The following is a 21,137-nucleotide window of genomic DNA, read 5'->3' on the forward strand; positions in this document are numbered from 1 at the left end:
AGTAGAGAGATTTCAGACGCATTTCAGAAATGTATTAAAAATAATTTATTATCTTGTTTACCTAGGGCATATCAGAGATCACTTCGATGAGATAGCTTACAGATACTGAAAGGAGTAAAGTGGGATATTTGGTTTTTTTAGTTCTTATAATTATCCTCCTGGACGGGTTTGCTTCTGTTGTTCTGCTACTTTCTTAATAAACTTACAGGCCTGCTTTTAGGGGAGAGATTAGGAGATGAAAGATTGGTATATCAAGAGAAGTCTGTCTTCCTGATGTTATTCCACTACTGTGTTCCTTTCTCCTGAGGCACACTTTAGATTCTAGGGTGCTGAATTTACTGTTTTAGAGAGTTGATTGTTGGTGAGAAGGTATAGTGAATTTGTTAGACATGATAATGTACCTTTTTCACCAGAAAACAATATAACATACTTATTTGAGATTATCTCCAATTTATCCTGTTTGAATCTTGTTTCTGTATAGTTTGCATGTTGCTTCTCCTTATGAGACTGTGCTTCTTGAGGGCTTCTTGTTTTGGCCTTTGTATGTAGCCCTAGATACAAATGCCAACACATAGTAGGGTCTTGATAAATGTTTGTTGACTTGAGTTGAACCTCCTTTCTTATTTAACAACACTAGCCCTTTACAAAGTTAGCTCTTTCTTGTTAGAAAAGCCACTGGTAGAAGAACTAATAACTCTTATATACTTATGTTTTATCCTTCCAGGAAATTAAGGGAGAGGGAATTAGTTTTACTTGGGAAACATTACAATACCTACTTTATTAAAATTAAAAATTTTTTTGTGTGGTTATGTGGGAGCTGGCTCCTAAACTGAGTGACTGATCTGTAATAAGAATTTCTGATTGAATCATTGGTTTGCCTAGAGGATAGATACATGTGAATTTTTTCCTTTCCTTCTTCTCTATCATTGACTTTATTTCTGCTCCCTGCCCCAACTCTCATTCCTTCACTTTTCTCAGGTTCTCATCGCCAACAATGGCATTGCTGCAGTGAAATGCATGAGATCCATCCGAAGGTGGTCTTATGAGATGTTTCGAAATGAACGTGCAATCCGTTTTGTTGTCATGGTGACACCTGAAGATCTTAAAGCAAATGCAGGTGAGTTACTTATGTAAGAATTACTTAAACTAGCACCACTCTAGAACATGAAACATTTGCTATATTTGGGCCATGGGTAGGAGAAGTGTTAGCTTATATATATATTTTCAAACCTAAGGAGTTTCCCTTGAAATGCCTGGGAATACTGATTTTTAATCCCTACTCCCTTCTTTTTTGGGTTGGGGGGATTTGAACCCATGATTTTGTTAGTATGGAGTGACTTTTAGTGTGGAATTTCCCACAGTGATGTTTGGCCATTTGATAAAGCCAGTGTGTATCAGAGACCAGGACTTCTTGTACCCAGTACCCAGGTCTTCTTGACTCCATGGCTGATCTTACATCCTTATGGCATGTTGCATGCTTTAAAAAATGGAATCAGATAGAAATCTAGGAGCGGCTGTACTTTGAATGAGATTCTATTCATTTCTAGAAGACCTTCAATTGTAAACATTAACCCAATTGTTTTACCTTAGATTCTTGTGTTTAAGCTATAAGTAGGCAGAAGTTTACTCAGGTTTAATTTGGTCTTTCAGAGATAAGTATTTACTTTGTAGCTCTCTCAGGTGTTCCTGTTTTTCCATTCCTCACCCAGTGCCTGGACACAGGAAGTAAATGTTGACTGATGGATTTTGTCATTTTGGGGCTCTTTGGGAGGAAAAATCTCAGTTACCAGTCTGAAAGTTTATTAACTTTGTCAGAAACTCAGAATCAAAATTCCTTTAGTTCTCACTACCATCTTCTATCACTAGCTGGTCTCTGAGGAAATCTAGCATTGGGGATATTTATTATACTTTTTGTTTACTTCTGTTTCCAGCTGATTTCCTAATAATTTACTTTTCCTTCTTTGAATATCCATCACAGAATTGTGGATTGTAGGGTCATAGATTTAGAGGTGGAACATATCTTAGACATCTTCTTGTTCAGGCCCTCATTTTATAGTTGAAATGAAGATTTTTGCTATAGTTAGTGTATGACCCAGTCCTCATTCTTCCTCCATTCGGTACTATAAATATGAAAAATGAAAAAGGCTACTATAATAATATATATTAGTAATTTAATTAAAGCCATGCTGATAGATAGTTATTAGACCATGCGCTTGTAAGCATTCATAATCGCTGCCCTCGCCATTACTGTCTCCTCCCAAATCTTCTGGCCAAGAGAGAGACCCCTCCTAACCCAGGAGATTATAAACTCTTCCCTGCGTCAAGACGTAGGCCTCCCCACGCCCAAAAACCTGGAAACGGAAACCAGTTGGACCACGTTGGATCACGGGAAATGTAGTTTGATACATTTCCCATGTCCATAGAAATATATACACTTTTAGATGGCATTTCCCAAATTTCACTTTTACAGTACTTTGTATCAGAGCAGCTAGATGGTACAGTGGATAGTGCTAAAGACTGGGTTCAGGAAGGTCTGGGTTCAAATCTAGTTTCAAATACTTCCTACCTGTTGACCTCATTTGCCTAGCCCCTGCCCTTTTGCCTCAGAGTTGTTACTAAGAAAGTAAGAGTTAAAGCAAAAAACAAACAAAAAAAAAACCCCAGTTTTTGTATCTCTTACACTTTCTTAAGGTTGAATACATGTGGACATGTTTGACTTCCAATATATTTTGATCTATATTATTCCTCTATGTAAACAAGAAAGGAAGTCAAACATTTTCCTCAGCAGTGGCATTGGGAGGATTGACTGTGTTCTTGTATTGGAAGAGGAAAAGGGCCTTTATATTAGAAAGTAGTTTTCCTAATAGGCACATTCATTTCCACTTATACTTAACTATTTTCAATGACCGTCTGCACCTATTTTCCATGTTATGGAACAGTTACGTATAGAAAAATGAGCAGCACACCAAAGATGAGTCTTTGTGTTAGACCCTATGACACTTATTCTATTAATGACCAAAAGTCTGCTGTTATCTTAGTAGTAACTTGAACTGTAAAGCCCTAGACAAATAGTCATTTGGTAGTGGCAGTGGCAGTGGCAGTGGCAGTGGCAGTGATACCTGCTAGATGAATTCTAGGCTTTGGGTATTGTAGTGCAGAGGTGCAATCAACCCTGCAAAAGGTTGTATATATTCATGTCAACATTATATCGGTTATCTTTTACTAACCAAGGGACATTGTATATCTTTACACACATTTATGTATGTACATGCATGTTTATACACACATATGTAATGCTGAATTAATTATAAGTTCTTTTAAACTTGGTTTCTTTTCCAAACTTCTCTATTTCTGTTGGGAGTATTACTGTCCTTCTATTCACCTAGATTCACAGCATCACAATTATCCTTATTTCTTCTCTGTCCCTCACATTCCATATCTAATAGTTTACCAGATATTGTTAACCATGCCTTCACAACATATCTCGCATTTATTTCCTTTCCATTCCCACAACTACCATTCTAATCCTAGATTTAGGCTTAGTGCAATGAAAGGCATGAGGCCCCCCCATTATAGAGTCTTTTCTCTTCCTTTTAAGACGCAACCCAGGCAGCTGTCCACTGCTGGTCTCCTCAACTACTTGTGCCTTCCCTCCCAAACTATCTTGTATTTACTTTGTATATGTTTTTAATTATTAATTTTATATTTATGTAATATGTAACTTTTTGTCTCCTCCATTAGAAGAAAATCTCATTTTAAGTAAGGTTGTTTTAGTCATTGTTCTTGTATCTCTCAACTCTTAGTGTAGTCCCTGATATCCCTGACATATAATTGATGCTTAATACTTGTTGATTGATTGAAAAACTTTCTAATTGGAATTCTAGCTTCCAATCTCTTTTCTCTCTACCATCCTCCACATAATTAAGTAGAACCTGTTTTTCCTTCTTCTCACTTTCCCCTACTGAAAAAAGAATGAAAAACAAAAGCCTTGTAATAAATCTACATAGTTGAGGAAAATAAATTTCTGTGTTGACTGATCAAAAAATATGTGTCTCATTCTATATCCTGAGTCCATCACCACTATGTCAAGAGGTGGGTAGGTAACATACTACTACATCAAGAGTCCTTGGTCATCATGATTATTGTAGTGATAAAAATTATTGTCTTTCAAAGTTGTTTGTATTTGCAATGTTCTTATTGTATAAATTGTTCTGTTTACTCTCATTTCTTGCAGTTCATACAAGTCTTCCCAGATTTTTTTGAAATGATACCTTTCTTCATTTCTTTAAGCACAGTAGTATTATATCACATTCATATGCTATAGTTTGCTCAATCATTTCCCAAATAATATTGCCAAAATATTCTTCCTTTAGCAAGGATTTGACCATGTCATTCTCTTGCTCAGGAGGCTTCATTAGTTCACTGTCTTTTGGATGAAATGAAAACCTCACTGCTTGAAATGTAAAATTCTTCACAACAGTCAAACCAAATAAACAGATAAACACAATTTACACTAAAAATTAATTCCTCTGTACAAAATGGCCATAATGGTTCATTGTAATCTGTCCTCTCTGTTAACTTTGTTTCTGTATTTGTACTGTTATATTGAATCTCTGGGAGCTAGGAGTTCACTCTGTGATTAAAAGGTGGATCAGTTGGATGTCAGAATGTTCCCAGAGAGGCATGCGGACACAGGAAAGGGTAGTCAGTAGCCCTGGCAGAGGTTCTTGGGTCTTTACCTGTCCCTGAGACTGGAGATCAGTGGATCCTGGTCTTTGGGGAATTGAGACTTGCAAACACAACCCTGCCAGCTCCTCCTGTTGTTCCTGTGCCATCATCAACCTGTATCATCTCTGATTCTACTGCCCCTAGATATTAGGAAGTCAATCATCTTAGTCATCTAGGTGTCCCAGGGCCCGGGAGGGATCGGGGAAGTGGGCAGGATAAAAAGAAGACATTGGAAAGGGTGGATATCTCAAACTGATTAGGCTTAACATCTACTGAAGAAGAAGCTGAAAGATTATACAGCCGTTTGCCTGCTCAGGTATGGCCCTGGCCAGGCTATACCAGAGAGAAGCTATCATCTTGATTCCTTCATTTGCCTGCAGTTTCATTGATTCATTACTATCATTTAAATTAGGGTCTCCCAATACCTCTATCCCATACCATTATCCTTCTTTGCCAAATACATTCAAAGTTTTAAAGTACCTTCCTGAAGTGGTTATTCTAAAGCTTCTTTGGGAAGGGAGTCACACAGTCAGATTATCAACGTTACCAAGCTGAAGAGCCCAATATAATAATATCAATTAACCCTAGGTGGGTCCTGAAGGGATATCATCCATTGACTTAAAGGATCCTGCCTGGGCAACTGTTATGAAGGAGAGAGGTGTCATCCTATCCCTCTCTATACTTCATCTACATCTACATCTACTAGATAGAGGAGTATCAGAGAGGGGTCCCTTTTAATTATAACAGTACCTATATTAACTTTTTGTAGATAGTGTAACTCTTTTTCCAGATCTACTTTAATTACTTTGCATCTTTTCAAATTTATGTGTAGTCTTCATATACCATCTTTTTTCTCAAAAATTTTTTCTTTTAATTATCATGCAAAATACTTCCATATTAGTTACCTCATGTATCATTTTTAATGGTGGTATAATTAATATTCCATTATGTGGATATACTCTATATAATATAGAATATTTTCATGTCTCAAATAATCTGTAGTATCATTGATGCAGTTCTTCCCCTATTGATCCATAGCAAAATCATCTTTAGTTATCTACCCACTGTTGAATATTCAGGAATATCCAGTTGTAGTTAAAAATAATGTTCCTATAGGTACTTTTTGAATTGTTAATCTTTTTTTTAAACCTTTGATACTCTTAGATTCTATTCTTAATAATTGGCTTATTGGTTCAAAGGATGTGATTATTTTTGTGATTCTTATTTATTGTGTGATAGTATTCCATAAATATTCCAGCAACCTGCAGTTTTACTCCTACATTTTTGGTGTCTTGCTACAATGCTGCTAACATTAGCTTTTGTTCATTTCTGGTCTTATCAATTTGATATGTATGAAGTATTTTCCTCCAGAAAAAATAAGCATACAATTTTTATTAATAAATATACAAACTTCTTAATACCAAATTATGGCTACTTAAGCTAGAAACAGGGAGGCAGAATGAGAAAGGGTGACTAAGAGGGAGAGATGAAGATAAAAGGAAAGCAAAAAGAGATAGAAAGAATGCAGCCTCTCTACATGATTTGGCCCCTTCATCTTTCAGACCATTTTTTGCTATTGCTCTTGTCTTTTTTCCTAAATAAAATCCCTTACTTTCTGTCTTAGTAACAACACTATGATAGAAGGGCAAGGACTAGGCAAACAGGGTTGAGTGACTTGCCCAGGGCCACACAGCTAGGAAACCCATTTCCTTTGAACTCCAGACCTGGCATTCTATCCACTGAACCACCTTACTGCCCCTTTTCTATCTTTCCTGGTAATACCCATTATCTAACCTGTAGTCCCCATTTTCCCTGCTTACTTAATTTCTGTAACTCTTTATTTCCTCCAGAGAAACTTGCCATTTCTCAGTTTGTTTTTTTCCTTGCTTTTCAACAGTCTTATCTGAGTGGAATTCTAAACTGCTTATAAAGGATGCTGAGATCTTGTCTTACTAATGCTGGAACTCTTAGATATAGATGTGATCATATTAATGGTTGATTATTATTAAACTGATCAATATAATTCCATTGTTGTTGTTCGGCTGTTCACTTGTGTCCTACTCTTTGTGATTCTGTGGATTGTAACATGCCTGTCTTATGGCAAAGATTTTGGAGTGGTTTGCCATTTCCTTCTCTTGTGGATTTAGACAAAAAGGTTAAGTGACTTGCCCAGGGTCACATAGCTAAATATCTGAAACGGGATTTGAACTAAGGTCTCCCTGATTCCAGACCCATCTATGGACCCACTAAGCCATGGAGTTCCACCTTCAGATAAATCATAGGAAGAGATAGAGGAATGTGAATGGGATTAGCCTATGATTTCATTTATATAGGGAATTCCCTGATAATGAAATTTCTTGTAGCAAAATAGATTAGCATCTCTTCTATAATTTATAGTCTCAGAGCACTGTGAGGTTAAGTTACACAGGGTCACACAAACAGTATATGTCAGAGGCAAGACTTGAATTCAGGTCTTCTGTTTCCAAGACCAGCTCTATTGACTATCTCATGCTGAAAATTTTCAGAGGTTATACAGTGAAAATGTTTTGATAACTATTGCTCTTGGGTATCCTAAACAGTGAAGATAATAATTGAGAGGAGGTTAAACTTCAACCATAAAGGATCCTGCCATGCTGGTTTTACTGAAGTGGTGGTGATCTCTCTTTGTTACATTGGTTTATGCAGTATTTTTAAACTCCTAAGTGAAAGAAAATACATGCTCTGTCTTTTCCTGCTTATGTTTTTAGAGTACATTAAGATGGCAGATCACTATGTACCAGTGCCTGGAGGACCAAACAACAACAACTATGCAAATGTGGAATTAATTCTTGATATTGCCAAAAGGATTCCAGTGCAAGTAAGAGATGCTATAATATCTTTTTGAATCTGAATTAGTCTGCCTGATCGTTCTCTTTGGATGATAAGCATCAGGCAAGATAGTCACTAGGGAAGAAGAGAAAAGATGAGAAACAGTTTTATTGATTGTTATGAAAAGGATTTTGTGTAATCATAGGGCTTGAATTGTGTTTATTTGCTATTTTAGATAGTAACCAAGTGAAAAGGGGGAAAAAAACATAGCTCTGGGATTGAGATGAGTCAAAATGAGATCAGCATGCAAAGAAACGATAGAATTTGTAAAGGATTTTAGTAGTCTTGCTCATCTGTCTTACCTTTAGGTAGTAACAGCTTTATATCACCCCAGGCAGGTGAGGAAACTTAAGAGAAGTTTTTAAGAGTCCTAGAACCTTCAAATCAGAAGTGACTTCAGAGGTTGTCTGATATGAACATTGCAAAGCATGTAGACTGTTTATAGCACCCCCAATAATACTATTAGCCAATGTTCATAGTGTGTTTTACAGTTTGCAAAATACTCTGCATGCATTATATCATTGGAGCCTCATATCAACCTTATGATTCAGGTATTTATGTCCCCATTTATGGATGAGGACACTGAAGCACAGGAAGGTTACATCATTTGCCCATAGTCATATAGCTAGTAAGTTTCAGAGACTAAATTTGAATTCTGGTCTTTTGGACTCCAAGTCCAGCCTTCTGTTTGCTCTGCTCTGAGCCTCTAATAATCAGAGAAATACTACTTGAAGATATAAAGGGTATTTGAACTCACTGCTGAGGAGTTGGAGGAATGGTGGTAGAAGGTGGGCTAAAGTTTAGGGTTGAACTCTAGAGAAACAGGCTGTTAAAACCATATTCCACAGAATTAATGACCATTAGAGACATTCTATTAAAACTCATTCTTATAGTAATAATTATAGCCTTTTAAGGTTTACACACCACTTTACATATATCATTTTGAATGTAACCCTGTATTTTTTAATAATACAACAGCCATGAGAGAGGGAACTTGGTGGTGAGAGGCAGGCTTGGAGTTAGGATGCTTGTAATTATGGGAAGGTGGCTTTCTTTCCCCAGGCAGTACTATAAGAAAAGTCATAGAGCAGACACCCATATGCATGGGTAGATGATCTGGCATGGATTTTTCTGCATCAATGGAATCATAAGCCTGATATAAAACTAAAAGAGACAGATAAAAGTGGAGTTAAGCAAGCAGTGTTTGAGTTTGTTAAAAGACATTTCCTGAAAGATAATCTATAGAACCTAGCTGGAAGGGAGGGTAGGAGATAAGTTCTCTTCTAAGTAGCAAGGCTGGCTGGAGTTTTAATACTTGATTTACTATGGTAGACTCTTCTAAGAATTTGTTACAATGAAGTGCTTATTTCTTTTCCTCCAGAAGGTTGTGGTGAGTTGAGCACAGAGATTCAATTTAGCATTTGCTTATGTCCAATGGATTCTGTGGTCTGTTTTACCATATGCCTTTAGGCCAACCAATGTAGAGAGCAAGATTGTAAGCAGTTTAGGGTTACTGTAATGCATGAATTCTACTTTGTTTCTCTGTAGGCAGTGTGGGCTGGATGGGGCCATGCCTCTGAAAACCCCAAGCTTCCAGAGCTCCTCTTAAAGAATGGCATTGCCTTTATGGGTAAGTGTACTTTTGCCCTACCTTGCTTTCTGTTTCATTTCTTCATGTTTCCCCAATTAGTGCCCCATAGAAGGAAATTTTTTTCTACCTTCATGCTCTCTTTCCCCATTCTTCCAAGATCTTCCTACCTTTCTACCAAGACTTTCCTACTTTCTTTTGATGCTCTGGATGTCTTTGGTTGATAATGGGAAGTGCTGATTAGATAGAAATATGGCTCCAACCTAAGTCCCACATCTTGGCTTCTCTGACTCTGCCATTCCCCATGGGAAAACATATGAGATTAGACGTTTTTAAAGTAGAGATGGCAGTTGAACATTTAGGATACTATTAGCCAGTGAAGATGAAAATTCCCTTCACTGGTTTCCTTTCCCTTTTATGTTTTATCTTGCCCTGCTTTTAGAGGTCATAGACAGTTTTCTCTCAGTCTCTTTCTAGAAAAAAATGTATCTCCAGAGTTTAGCAGAGTGCATGATACATAGTAAATGCTTAATAAATGCCTTTTCGTTTCTTCATTCTTATTTAGTCATAAGGCTTAAGTCCTAATAGAAAATAATGACCTCCCTTCTGCCTCTACTTTCTTAGGGAAAAAGAGAGGATCTAATATTGTGTGACTCAAAACCAACCCACAGTTATATGGCATTTTAAGATTTACAAAGTACTTTTCTCACATCTCTGAACTAGCTAATGGAAATGGCAGTATTCTCACTTTACAGATGAGGTTAATAAGGCAGAGAAGTTGTTAGCATTAGAGGTGGGACTGGAATTTAGGCCTTTTGGTTTTAAGATTCCTAGTTTCATTCCACTATACCACAGTGCCTATTGAGACTTTGTGTTTCTGTCACTTTCCACATTGAACCTTATCAGAGACAGAGAGGGTTTTTGATCATGAAAGTCAGTATTCTATATTTCATTGACAACTTCATTGTGTTGGATTTAAAATATTCAGAGAAGGCTTCTTATGTACTTCATGATTTAGATCTGAAAACATATAGTAAGGTATCTTTAAACAAGTCAGGTTTATTCTCTCCTCCATTCCTTTATCTTCAGGCCCTCCAAGCCAAGCCATGTGGGCTCTGGGGGATAAGATTGCCTCTTCCATAGTGGCTCAAACGGCAGGTATCCCAACTCTTCCCTGGAGTGGCAGTGGTAAGATACAACTATTTGTTTTTTCTTGGGACTCAGGGCAGTTTATTGGGATGCTAAGTGGCAAAAGAACTTGTAACTTTGATTTAAATCTACTGGTGTTATCTGATAATTAGTTGGTGAATGGCAACTGGTTTTAGCACCTGAGGATCTTGGCTAACTCAAAGAGTCTGAAACCCAGTGTGCCTAGATGTTCTAATATGATCTGGAGTAGGTTTGGGACATCTCTACTCTGCACAATCCTGGGAAAACTGGGTTTAGTTCTTGATTTGTTATGCCTATTCTAAAGTGAATCAGAATGAATTGGGAGGGGTATGGAACCTTTGACATTGGGGCCTACCCCAGAAAGGATCTGTACCTGTAAATTACTGAAACCTATTTAGTAAGGCAGGATATATTATATCCTGCTTGTTTGACTTCCTGTAATTTCCTTTATGTCATCTTAGAATTTATTGATTGTCTGCTCTGCCTCTTTGAAGCTATTCCACTCCTCATTTGCTCTTTACATAAAAATAGGATCAATATTTTTTAAAAAATGATTTATTTTTACAAAATCCTTTACATAGTGACAAATTATTGTCATTGATAACAGTGTAAGCTTCCCTTTTAGCTTTGTGTTCAAGTCATTTCTGAGTGTGGTTATCCAGACTCTCTTTGGGAACTGTTATATCCTCCCTAGACCTTCTGGGTCAAATAGCCTAAGTTTAAAAGAAAAGGTTGAATTTGTTCTTGTTTGAATTGAGAGGCTATAGTGCTCCCTGTGTGGCTGTCGCATATAGGAACATTCAGGGAGCATGGAATCATGGCTCTGTTGAGGCCAATAAAATTGCCATTTCTATTTCCAAGGGCCCATAACGTTTGAATTATTCCCCAGAACTCTGCCCCAGGAGCAGGCCTAAACATACAAAGAGAAGGTATTTGCCTGCCGAGTTGCTGTGAGAAGTCTCCCATGCTTTTGTTTTGTGTGTTCATGTATTTTTAAAGGTAACTTCTTATCTCCTTGAACCCTTTATGAAGTGGGAAACCAATTATTCAGGTTAAAGATTTTGGTGGAATTGTCCTCTATGTTGGCCTGTGTTCTTCAGCAGAATCAGCTGTGATTAAAGATTGTTAACCCAAAGGATAGAGCGTAGCTTTAATTTCTTATAAGCGAGAATCCCCCTTTATTCTCCTTTGTACAGTATAGAATTTTAAAAGTCTGACAGAAAGTTGCACAAGATTCTGCTTTCTAGGATATGCTTTAGCAGTGATTCTATGGTTACTCATATATTACAGGTCTTCGGGTGGACTGGCAAGAGAATGATTTTTCAAAACGCATTTTGAATGTTCCCCAGGATCTGTATGAGAAAGGTTATGTGAAGGATGTAGATGCTGGGTTGCAGGTAGGTTGCAAACTAGAGAATGGTGCATTTTAGTTGATTGGGAATAGGCTCAAGCATCTGGGCATTTGAGAATGGACTTTACTAAATGCTCAAGTTGACACTAAGATCAGACTGCTCTCTTGTTAGGTTTGGCAAATATTCATAATATTAGATTCTAGGGGAATGGTTTTTAAGTAACAGAGCATAGATATAGCCTGTTCTATAGATAAACAATTTAAAATTATTTTTGAAACAAACTATCTAAATTTGACATTTCCTACATGAATGATTGGATTTGGGGGAACTATTTGGTACTACTTACTTTTTTTCAGGTTCATAGTTAATTGGAGTGGCTAACCTAGGATGTTAATTTGGAATAAATATTTTTTCTCTGAAAGACAAGACTCATTTAATTTGTATGGTATACATCTAAGCAGAAAACTGGATGTTTAAATCTCTTCTTTTTTATTTTGACATTAGCCATGCTGTTGCTTAAGAAAGAGAATTAACATTCTCCCCTTAATTAGAAATACCACATCCTGAATTGTCTTTCTTTGCTTTCATTGGCAAAAAAGGATATTTCATAAAGGTGATGATCTTTCTTCTTCACAGTTTAGGACATTTTAAAAAAGGATTACTCACTCATTCCCAGTTAAGTCCAGTCAACAGCTATACAGTTTAACTTTGACCCCTAGCCTGGCCATCTTAGGAGCAGTAGCAGCAGCAAGGTCAATAACTGAATGCTTCTCCTTTTTTCTCTCCCATTTGCCATCTTTGATCTATTCCCATGCCATAACTGGTCTTTATCCTCAAAGCATTGTAAAGGGCTGAATAGCTGACCTCTCGTGGAAATTTTAGGTTGTGTACATATAGTATAGAAAAAGCTCAAATATTTGGAATCCTTAGGGAAGTCCTTTCCAAAGTTGCTGGGTAGGGAGTGTGTGGAATGGAGGGAGGATGAGTTAGTTAAATATTTTGATTAATTGAGTTTTAAATCAGAAACTTTTTAAATTTCAATCCTTGTTGAGAATTTAAAAAAATTCTAAAATATAAGGAACCTTCTCTCTTTGCAAATGACTACACAAAAGATTATTTTACTATGATAGTTCCATTTCAATTGGAAATGTTTAATTACATTTATCAAAGAAAGTGTTTTAGTCACATTTAGGTTGAAATTCAAGTAATACAGAATAGATTCAATATCTAGTTCCCTACTCAAACCTATTATTTTATAAGTTAAATGTATGTATAAAGTTTTCCTAAAATAAATTTACTTTCATGTCTTAGTTAATGTAATACATAGTTCAATCCCTTTGACAATTTAGTTCTTGAAAGCAGCTGAATGACACTGTGATGAGCATACTGGACCTAGAGTCAGGAAGTCTTGAATTCAAATCCAGCCTTACATACTTCCTACCTTTGTGATTCTGGGCATGTTGCTTAACCTCTACCTGCTTCAGCTTTCTCATTTATAACATGAGGATAATAATAACACCTCCCTTCCAGGATTGTTGTAAGGATCATAAAAGATAACATATATAAAATGCTTTGTAAACCTTAAAGTGCTATATAAATGCTAGTTACTATTTCTGTGTTGTAAAGTGAGCATTATACAATACTATAAAGCAGGAGCTATAAGAGTTTGGATTAAATATTACTACTGGTCTCAGAGAATTCTTTGAGGCTAGTTTTTGAGTAAATTCTCTTGTTTTAGTGCCCTTTTGCATCTGATTACATTTGAATATGAAAAAGAATTCTTGTTATATGAAAATTAAGATTAATTAATTACTTATAGTTGTTATTTTGGAATTCTGAATTTGTCAGCTTGCTGCATGCATTTGAACAATTTAGGTCCTTGTGAATAATTTTTCCTCTTACTTCTCTTTGCCTATATTCCTCACTTAATTCCTTTAGCCTTTCTTTTTTCTCTATTTCCTCCTCTTAGGCAGCTGAGGAAGTTGGTTATCCAGTTATGATCAAGGCCTCAGAAGGAGGAGGAGGGAAGGGAATCAGAAAAGTTAACCATGCTGATGACTTCCCTAACCTCTTCAGACAGGTAGAGTACTATTAGTTGTTTGCTTGGGTTAGTATATTTCAAAAACATTTGTTATTAAAGACTTACATCATTAAAAGTCAATCAGAAATGATGGGAGGATGTGTGTAAAACCATTTATTGCTCTGGGGGAAGGTAGGGATGGATTGGGGGAGATGATAGTGATAATGACAGGAAAGAGGCCTATGTTTGGCCTTCAGGGACCAGGACCCCTAGGCTTTGTGTTGGGCTATAGGATTATGTGATACTGTGGGATTTGGTTCATTTTCCATTTTGGATTCCTTTATCCCTACAGTATAGATTAGTCTTATATTCCTTTTGATTTATTGGATAATTTAGTTGGGAATATACCTATTAAAGGGAGGTGGGAAGAAAAAATGTATCATAATAGCAAATATGTTTTTACTCCAGAGGTAACATGATGTAATTGGTTAGAGAACTGTTATTAAAGCTAGGAAAACCTGGGTTCAAACCTAACATGGGTATGTGTGACCCTAGGTATGTCACTTAATTTCTTAGGGCTTTAAACACTTTTCTGAAACCATGAATGGCAGATAAGGTGCTGCTGTGCTTTAGTAGTGGGAATTTCCTCATCTGGGAGTTTCTTATGCCAATGAAATCATAGGTCCTGTCCTGTTCTACTTCCAAAAAAAATGTAGGATAATTGAATATTCATTTCTTTCTTTGTTACAGGTTCAGGCTGAAGTCCCTGGCTCCCCTATCTTTGTGATGAGACTAGCTAAACAGTCTCGTCACTTGGAGGTACAGATCTTAGCAGATCAGTATGGAAATGCAATTTCATTGTTCGGACGTGATTGCTCTGTGCAGAGAAGACACCAGAAGATCATAGAAGAGGCTCCTGCCACCATTGCAACTCCAGTGGTATTTGAGCATATGGAACAGGTGAGTGTATTCACAAGGGGGTGGAGAGGGCACCAATGTGTGGGGGTATGTGAGTGAATACCTGTGTTCAGCAGGCAGGAGGTGAGTATACTATCCTTATTGGGTAAATGTACAGAGAATATCAGAAGTTATTCAACAAGCCTAGAAGTGCTTTTATTTTGTATTTTTTTTGAAGTAAAAAAAAAAATAGGATATTAGCACTTTGTTATTCTTCTCATAAGCCAGCCATCAAACAACTGCTTTTGTTAAAAAATGTACCAATATTACATAACACTGTTCCTTTGGCTGGGAGAAGATAGATGAAAAGAGAGATGTTTTTTAATAATGTTCCTTATATTTTTCAAGACACTTGTACTAAGTCTGTTGGAGCCTGACAGCAAATTGTGCCTGTTATTCAAAGACTAACTCAGCTAAGCATGTTATGCTCTTTATCTTGTTGGCCAGAAGATAAACATTTTGTCCATGGCAATTCATGACAGTTGGAGGGGTTCTGACCTCCATTTGGGGAGGAAGTACTCACCTCAGCATATCTGTCTTGAGTATCATTCTAGAAAGGCAGTCCTGTCTTCCAGATTAGCTATTTGAGCTGGATCTTACAGATTAAAGTGACTTTTATATTTGCTTTTTAACATGAATCCACTGATGATTTGAATGCACTTACTAGGGCAGGCTAGGGTTTATTGCAATGACTAATTTCTTCAGCAGAGTTTTCTAAGCATGTTTAAAATTCATAGATTCCATTAAAACTTTTTAAGAAATATCTTAGAAGCACATAGAAAACAAAATACCACAAATTGGAAAGTTTGGACAAAGTCTTTCCTGATGTATTGAAGCAGAACTCATTACCTTTTAGTAGATAAGTTATATTCTCCCTTTCTCTGGATTTGAAACAAGCCAGATGAATAGTTATTTGAAGGATTGATCTATACTGTATATTGTGCTTTGTCCTTACTAGGAGTTTGCGGGGTGTGTTAGCTTTCTGTTGTAAACTGTGAACAAAGTAAATCATCTCTCTGCTGTCCTTTAACTTTAGATTTTGGGTTATGGTTAGTGTGGAGAAAAATCTGCCCTTGTATGACTGGAAGTATTGAATTTTTGAACTAGTGAGAGGCAGCAGGCAAGGACTGGATTTTGGATATAATAGGGTTCTTGAACTCGCTCATCATGACGTTGTCTTTTAGTGTGCTGTGAAGCTTGCCAAGATGGTAGGTTATGTCAGTGCTGGGACTGTGGAGTACCTCTACAGCCAGGATGGCAGCTTCTACTTCTTGGAGCTGAATCCGCGGCTGCAGGTGGAGCACCCTTGTACAGAGATGGTGGCCGATGTCAACCTTCCAGCGGCACAACTCCAGGTGAGTCCCAGTGCTCCTGGGCCTCTGGGGAGGCTGGGAATGTCAGTGATACCTGAAGAACTGGATTTACCAGTGTCTGATAGGAAGGAAGCTTTTCTTAATCAGAATCTCTTTTGGTGTTCAGTTCTATTGTGCAATTTTGTGATTCATGACCTGTGCTCTTTGTATGTAATCCTTGGGTAACTTGTTTCCCTGATAAGATGGGAAATACGGGCAAGTTTTGAAATGCCAGAGCTAGCCACTTAAGAAATAGGCTTGTATTTCTTAAGGGTCACTCCATATGTCAGGTCCCCATTGTGAGAGGCTGAAAACAAAAGCATCTCACACTTGATTGAAAATTCCTACAGAAGCCTCATGTTTTGGACTAGTGGCCCTTTGGGTATTCATTGGTTGATTTGTCCCCTTGGTTGCATGTCAGAATGCAGAGGTAGCCCAGATATTTTCTGGCAAGAATGACCCATATGGCACCTCTATATTACCATGATTTGAGAGAATGACTCCTGAAAAATATTTTTTCATTTAAATATTCTTTTTTATTATGAAATTAATTATCAGCAAACATCAACAGTTTAGTATTCAAAAAGGAAAAAAATAGGATTGCACATGATGATGTGAATTTCAGTTATGCACCGTTTATTTTTAAAGGAAATGTTTATTAAATTGAGTATGGCAGTAATGAAATTGCTCAGTTTGTTTCTCTTGAATCTTTTTGCTTTCTTCGATGTATTTTAAATATTTTTTGATGTGCTTTTTGTTGTTGTTGTATTTGTATCATTACCCTTTAACTTTCCATCACCCACTCCCAGCCATCTCTAATAACAAAGGTATAGTCAAGCAAAACTACTCAGCACATTGGTATGTCTCATTCTATATTTTTAGTTGGTCACCTCTCTGACTGTGTGGGTAGCATGCTTCAGTATCAGTTTTTTGGAGTCGTAGCTCCATGTTGCCTTCATCTGAGTTCTGTTGTATTTCTGAGCTATTTTCCTTAGGTTTTTTTATGGTTCTAAACTGTAAATTGCTCTCATTCTACTCTACTTCTGGCAATGTTGCCTTTAACTTACTTTCGTAAGCTAGGGAAGGCCACAACTACTAATGAAGGAGTTAGGGCTTCTTGTGACCAAAGAATAACAGAAACATCCACTCTCATAATACTTTACAGTTTACAAAGCACTTTCCTCCCTTAGTACTTCTGGGAGAAAGGTAGTAGGAGTAATGTTTTCATTTTATAGCCAAGAAAATCAAGCCTCAGAGAGTTGGGATGAGACAAAGTCATAGTTACTTTAGCTAGAAAGCTAATTATTTGGAAAACAGTTCTATGTTTTCTGGCATTGTGTTGAACTTTCTCCATTACATTTATCCATCCTTCAAAATAGGCTTTGTAGCATCTAAAGTTCTGCCTGTTGATAAGGCAGTAAACCTTTACTCTCCTCCATTGTGGTCTGTGGGGTCAGGAAAGGTGATTAGTTAGGGCTCTGACAGATTCACCTGGTCAATCTCCAACAACTCCCCTGGTGCCTGCTGGGGATGTGTCATAGTCATATACTTTCTCTTTTATGTTGTTTTTCTATTTTACTTCTTTTATAACCAAACATATATTCAGAGCATAGATATCAAAGGCCTTTACTTCTTACTCTGTAGGGTTTACTTTTTGATTCTTAAAATTATTCCCTCATATATATGTATGTATTTTTTTACTTAGTTATAGTCTGTATGCTATATTCCTAGTTCTAACATATCTATTGTTATTAGTTTGGAATAGCGTCTGACCTCAAGGAAGAAGCTGTGGCATCTGTTGGGTTTACCTGTGGTATATGTCAGCAGGAATTTGAGTTATTAGAGGAAGTCTGATTAATTTCTTTCAATAATAAACTAGGGTAAAATAGAGGCAGTTATAAATGTAGTGATGCTAACTAAGTCTACTTAGAGTATGTACTGATAGTCAATATTTATGAAATTTAAAGCCTGCAGAAAAAGGAATCGAATTTTGTAGGAATGATAGGCAGTGGTCTCTAAGGTGGAAGAACTGTGTGAAAAGAATGGTAAATGTAAAATTTATAGAAAAAGCACTTATGATTGATCTTACACACATGTGGTTTGTTCTCCTTCAGATTGCCATGGGGATTCCTCTGTACAGAATTAAGGATATTCGAATGATGTATGGGGTCTCCCCTTGGGGAGATGTCCCCATTGATTTTGAAAACTCTGCTCATGTTCCCTGCCCCAGGGGTCACGTCATTGCTGCTCGGATCACTAGTGAGAATCCTGATGAGGTAACTAAAGATAGCTTGCTGAAGCACAGGGTTCAGGTATATCAACTTTATTCTGATGGGGAAGATGCAGAAAGATAACTTCTGATTACCTCAGTTATGTCATTGTAACTGAGTCCCCACCTGGTCATATTTACCTGAAGACCTGCCTGTAGGTGCCATGACTGAATACATAGTTCTTCCCCCAGGGATTCTCCTTTAGGCAGCAAACTATAAGAGACATCTTTCCTGGGAATGTACTAAGATTTCTCTTATATTCTCTATCTTTTAACAGGGTTTTAAGCCCAGTTCAGGAACAGTCCAGGAACTGAACTTCCGCAGTAATAAAAATGTCTGGGGCTATTTCAGTGTTGCTGCTGCAGGTGGACTTCATGAGTTTGCAGATTCTCAGTTTGGTCACTGCTTCTCCTGGGGAGAAAACCGAGAGGAAGCCATTTCGTAAGTATTCAGGTGTTTGTGTTTATGGAATAAAGCATTTCTCAGGTCCTAACTTAGTAATTTCTAGTTTCTCACAATAGTACAAATTTGGATAATCTAATTGAAGCATATATAGGGTAACTCCAAAGTCTTAGGGCACTGTTGAGCTATAACTACAGAAGTATAAATGCTATTGACTTGTGGGATCATGTCAGAACTTTTATGTATGCATCAATACCTCATTCTTTAGGTGATATTAAGGCTATGATTACTCGTGTTATTCTTTACGTACTAAGCAGCAACTGAGGAAAATATGTGAAATGTGAAAGCAAAATATGAAAATCAACTAGAGTGGAATATACCACAAGACAGTGGTTGTGTGGCATTTTAATAAGAAATGTATCAATATTTTAAATGATTAACCTTTCACATTTTGGAGGATAAGTTTGTTGCATTTATACTTCTAAAGTATTAAAGCTTAACATTTCACCAATTGCAAGGCATAGTGAATGCATAATTATGCTGTTTGTTTCCAAAAAAAAACAAACAAAAAAACAGATAGCTTATAACAAAACACAGCCTGAATGGGTCTCTTTCAGTAACATATCTCATGCATATGTCATACAGCTTTCAACAGTGCTTTGATTCATCAGTAACAAGTGTGGCATCATAAAACAGGGAGATATATACTTACCGAAGATATTTATCACTATCTTGGGTGATCACATCTGGGCATAAGCCCAAATGGAAAGAGATTCACTATAGTTGGCCAGGTACTCACTAATACTTCTATTTACTGATGACATATGTATGCATTATACCAAGCGTCAGATTTTTGTCAGATTCTCTTATGAAATTCGTGCGTATTCAAAAGAAGTAGACTTTGCAGTATACCCAATAAAAATAGAAGGGACAGGGGCAGCTGGGTAGCTCAGTGGATTGAGACTCAGGCCTAGAAACGGGAGGTCCTAGGTTCAATCCGGCCTCAGACACTTCCCAGCTGTGTGACCCTGGGCAAGTCATTTGACCCCCATTGCCCATCCTTACCACTCTTCCACCTAGCAGCCAATACACAGAAGTTAAGGGTTTAAAAAAAAAAATAGAAGGGACAAAAAATGAATGTTTCCTATGGTATATAGCAGTGATTCCCAAAGTGGACGCCACTGCCCCCTGGTGGGAGGGGCAGTGATGGCCACAGGTGCATTTATCTTTCCTATTAATTGCTTTTAAAATTAAAAAAAAAATTAATTTCCAGGGGGCTAAGTAAATATTTTTTCTGGAAAGGGGGCAGTAGGCCAAAAAAGTTTGGGAACCACTGGCATATAGCATGTATTTGTTTGGATATGTAGTCCTTTTGCACTAAGTGGCATTGTGGATAAAGTTCTGGGCCAAGGAGATTCTTTTTCATGATTTCAAATTTGGCCTTAGGCACTTACTAGCTGCCACGTAACCCTGTTTACTTCAGTTTTTCTCATTTGTGAGATGAGCAAAGGAAGAAAATGGCAGATTACTCCAGTATCTTTGCCAAGAAAACCCTAAATGGAGTCATGAAGAGTTGCACATGACTGAAGGTCTGAAAAAGAACAACAACAAATATTTATGAATTACAGCTTAAGATGTAAGGATATTGGGCCAGCTGTGGAACTTATGTAATAAAGGCTGGTAAGAGTGTATTTGCCAGGAGTCTCATAAACCTAATTGAATGGATTGCTTTCAGAATAGCAAACTGGGAAGATAAGAACTGAGGTAGAATGAAGTGAGCAGAACCAGTCAAATAATTCATATGATAAAACATTTTGTAAAGAAGCACACTTTTGAAAGACTTCAGAGCTGATCAGTGTACTGACCTGTCATGATTCAAGAGGCACAATGATGGACTGAACTACCCACTTCCTGCCAAAGATGTGATGAAGTTAAGATTCAGAATGAGACATAGTTCACATATTGCTAATGCTAGAAATTATTTTGCTTAACTATGTTTATTTTATTACAAGGGTTCCCCCCTTTATATAAGAGAAAAGAAGTACTTTCCTTTTCTCTTGTATAAAGTTATATAAAGTTTTTTCATTGTAATTTTATTTTTTCTTTACAGATTACATGTAATAAGTTTCCACATAAGTTTTCCAAAGTTATATGATCCAAATTGTTTTCCTCTTTCCTACTCTCTTCTCTCAGAGCTGGCAAGCAATTCGATCTGGGTTATACATGTATTATTACACAAAACATATTTCCATATCGTTTATTTTTTTGAGTAATCTTATTAAAACCAAAACCCCCAAACATATACCCAAATAAACAAGTGTGAAATTGTATGCTTTCATAACCACATTATTACTCCAACAGTTCTTTCTCTGGGGGTGGATAGCATTCTTTGTCATAAGTTCCTCAGAATTGTTCTGGATCATTATATTG

At 36.9% G+C, this 21,137-nt stretch overlaps 1 protein-coding gene across 2 annotated transcripts in view; it reads left to right on the plus strand.

Moving 5' to 3' along the window:
* Window positions 1-21,137, plus strand: part of ACACA (acetyl-CoA carboxylase alpha) — a 246,389-nt gene that overhangs the window by 39,793 nt on the left and 185,459 nt on the right. For both annotated transcript variants that reach the window (XM_044673681.1, XM_044673680.1), the window contains 10 exons: window positions 979-1,117; window positions 7,476-7,585; window positions 9,145-9,226; window positions 10,274-10,372; window positions 11,645-11,751; window positions 13,676-13,786; window positions 14,477-14,686; window positions 15,868-16,038; window positions 18,150-18,311; window positions 18,583-18,746. In XM_044673681.1, the coding sequence (XP_044529616.1) occupies window positions 979-1,117; window positions 7,476-7,585; window positions 9,145-9,226; window positions 10,274-10,372; window positions 11,645-11,751; window positions 13,676-13,786; window positions 14,477-14,686; window positions 15,868-16,038; window positions 18,150-18,311; window positions 18,583-18,746 (1,355 nt within the window). The remainder of the gene's footprint in view (window positions 1-978; window positions 1,118-7,475; window positions 7,586-9,144; window positions 9,227-10,273; window positions 10,373-11,644; window positions 11,752-13,675; window positions 13,787-14,476; window positions 14,687-15,867; window positions 16,039-18,149; window positions 18,312-18,582; window positions 18,747-21,137) is intronic.

The sequence above is a fragment of the Gracilinanus agilis genome, chromosome 4 (genome assembly GCF_016433145.1).
Source record: "Gracilinanus agilis isolate LMUSP501 chromosome 4, AgileGrace, whole genome shotgun sequence".
Classification (NCBI taxonomy): domain Eukaryota; kingdom Metazoa; phylum Chordata; class Mammalia; order Didelphimorphia; family Didelphidae; genus Gracilinanus; species Gracilinanus agilis.